This window comes from Sinocyclocheilus grahami, unplaced genomic scaffold, assembly GCF_001515645.1.
Source record: "Sinocyclocheilus grahami isolate Dianchi unplaced genomic scaffold, SAMN03320097.WGS_v1.1 scaffold16582.1, whole genome shotgun sequence".
NCBI classification, from domain to species: Eukaryota; Metazoa; Chordata; class Actinopteri; order Cypriniformes; family Cyprinidae; genus Sinocyclocheilus; species Sinocyclocheilus grahami.
The window spans coordinates 1729-4875 of NW_015516191.1; the positions used below are offsets into that span (position 1 = coordinate 1729).

Below are 3147 nucleotides of genomic sequence, written 5' to 3' on the forward strand. Positions count from 1 at the left end.
CAGATCCATTAGTGAGCAAGTGATGTAATGCTGCATTTCTCCAAATCCGTTCCGATGAAGAACCAAACTCATCATGGATAGCATGAGGGAGAGTACATTTTCAACAAATTTTCATTTTTGGGTAAACTATTCCTTTAAAAAAATGAAACGCAGTTTAATTGTAAGATACCTTTATTCACACTCTGGCAATTAGTGATTTTAGCATGGAAAACTTTATTTTCAGAGGCTCTTTTGTGGGAAGGTTTATTAGGGCATGCCAAAAAAAGTATTGAAATTGTAATCATTTTTTATACTCTCCTCCTAACCACAGTTCTTTTCTTCCAGCAGGTGTTACAATATTGTGTTTGTGAAAGAAGTGTTGTGGTTTGCAGAATATATAACTGTGGTTTAATTCTTATTTGATCTATTTTTTTAAAGGCAAAAAATACATGTGAGTTTTTGTAAAGCTTCTCAGGCATTTTATATCACTGGGCTGCTACTCTTAGAGCACAATAATAGAGAGCCGAATCTGACAGAGTTACACTCTTAATAGTGAGTTCAGTGGATGTTTGGGATGTAGTCGACTGAAACCGATCTGGTATATCCTCATAGCTGCTCCGTGATCGGGCACCTTTATACAGTATATATTCTGGTTCTCTGTTGGGATACTGTCTGTACCAGTAGAGATAGACATAATTGCTGCTGGTATCATATGAACAGCTCAGCGTTACACGCTCTTCTTCTGTTCTGTAAATAGTAGTTTCTTTGTCTTTTGGTTGAATGCTGTCAGACAAAACACCTGCAAGAGAATTGGACAAATTGAACAGGTCAGCTAGATTCTTTCCACACGTATCCAAAAACGCATAACATGTATGAATAAAAAATACACTAGCAAACAGTTTCTTCAACAAATGTGATGCCATTATTGTAGAGTACCATTAAAAAATGTTAGCATGGACAAACATTTTAATATAAATTATATTGAGTCTGCTCAGATTAAATGTTGTATACCTGTTGCTGTAATGAGAATCAGTAGAAAGCATCTCTCCATGTTGGGAAGGTTTGCTAGCTTGCTACTGAACTGAAGTTTCAAGGTAAATGTATGATTGTAGCCTATTATGAAGCCATAGTGTGGGTGTGGTTTATGTAGCCCACCTTCTCTGTCTTTCCTTTCCTAAAAATTGAGATGTTAAGATTGTGCCTTAAGTCAGTATATAAATATCTTAAAATGAACTATACTTCTTGTTGAATAAGTCTCTTCCTATGCTAATTCAATTTTATCAGCAAGTGTAACTTTGATTATGTTCATTATGTTACTATTAGGATCATTCAAAGCTAAAGAGAATAGAAGCTATTTGTGAGTTAGAATACTCATTTTTTAATATTGAGGTTTGTGCTTGTAGCATTATATTTGGTGTGTTGATTGATATGTATATGCATTATTGATCAAGTGCATTTTATGAGGAAAAACAAACCATTTAAGCCCTTTGAAATCTGTTACAAAATGATTGATTCAGTAAATTTAACAGTCTTATGGGAAACATGTCTGAGCCTGCTTTTTGGCATTATTCATTTTCACAACATTTAAGCACAGTTTCACCAAATTACACAAAATGTAGAGGGTAATAGGAACCATCTTCTGTTGTTCCTTGCACATGTGAATTCATTTCTGATATAGTTAGGCATCCTCTCTGAAATGTTTTAGTGTACACCCCCCCAGTGGTGCTGTGACGAACCTTTATTCTCCCATTGACTACATCCATGAGTCTAGCAAAGATAAAACATTAGTGAATCTGAAAAATATAAAGGATTATAAATGTTAATTTTATTTAATATGTTTTCAAATAGTTCTATAATAGTTATATTCCATCATTGGTCTCATTCAATAATGAGCATTTACTAAATCAATATACAGTGGGGAAAAAAAGTATTTAGTCAGCCACCAATTGTGCAAGTTCTCCCACTTAAAAAGATGAGAGAGGCCTGTAATTTTCATCATAGGTATACCTCAACTATGAGAGACAAAATGAGAAAAAAAAATCCAGAAAATCACATTGTAGGATTTTTAAAGAATTTATTTGCAAATTATGGTGGAAAATGATAAAATCCTGACACTTTGGGACAGAATATACTTATATATTAGAGAACAAAGTAAAACCAAAACAAAAAGCATCATTTTCAGGATGTTGTTTAGTGTGTAATATGTTTTTTTATATATATATATAAGTTTAAGCTATCTCCTTCTTCAAACAACACCTAGTTTGGTATAATGAGGTAATGTTTGAAAAAGTGCTAAATGTGTCTGATTTAAAATGCTACTACGTCTTACTCAGTTTAACAGAAAATGTCAGTCAAATGAATGGGCAATTTATCATTTATGAAAGACCATCAGTCATTTTTTCATAGCAGTATACTTACCAAATGAAGCCATTATACTTTATTGTATTAGTGGTGTTACCGTATCCTGTTATTCACAGAGACTTCGTGGCTCACATAAAGAACAACTGTGGTTTGATTTTTAATTTATTAAATACTGTTCAAATCAATTATTGTGTATGTGAGTTTTTGTAAAGAGTCTCAGGCATTTTGTATCACTGGGCTGCTACTCTTAGAGCACAATAATAGAGAGCTGAATCTGACAGCTGAGTTACACTGGTAATAATGATTTCAGTGGATGTTTGTGATGAATTCGACTGAAAGTGACGATCTGGTATATCCTCACTGTAGCTCCATGATCGAGCACCTTTACGCAGTAAATACTGGAGTTCTCTGTTTGGATACTGTCTGTACCAGTAAAGCATAGCATAAGTGCTGCTTGTATCAGTGCAGCTCATTGTCACAGACTCTCCTTCTTTCCTGATTATATTATCTTTGTCTTTTGGTTCAATGCTATCAGCAAATATACCTGCAAGAGAATTAATTATGTTTAATAAAAGCTGAATTAAACCCCTGCCCTTTCTGTTGCTACATATACAGTGCTATGAATGATCAACATAAAAAATAACAATATTTGATGTCAGAATTCTAATTTAACATCTATAAATTAAATATGCACGTAATAAACACTTTGAATCCACAATATATTTTAGTTCAGTGCTGATATTTGAACTGCACTTTACCTGGAATTGTTATAAGAATAATAAATAGAATACATCTTTCCATGGTGAG

The 3147-nt window shown here is 33.3% G+C and overlaps 1 gene segment (V, D, J or C); it reads right to left on the minus strand.

Moving 5' to 3' along the window:
- Positions 1-464: 464 nt before the first annotated feature.
- On the minus strand, positions 465-1060 carry LOC107579319 (Ig kappa chain V-III region NG9-like). The segment is given in 2 exon segments: positions 465-778; positions 991-1060. Coding segments are annotated over 2 exon segments (354 nt in total).
- Positions 1061-3147: the final 2087 nt, after the last annotated feature.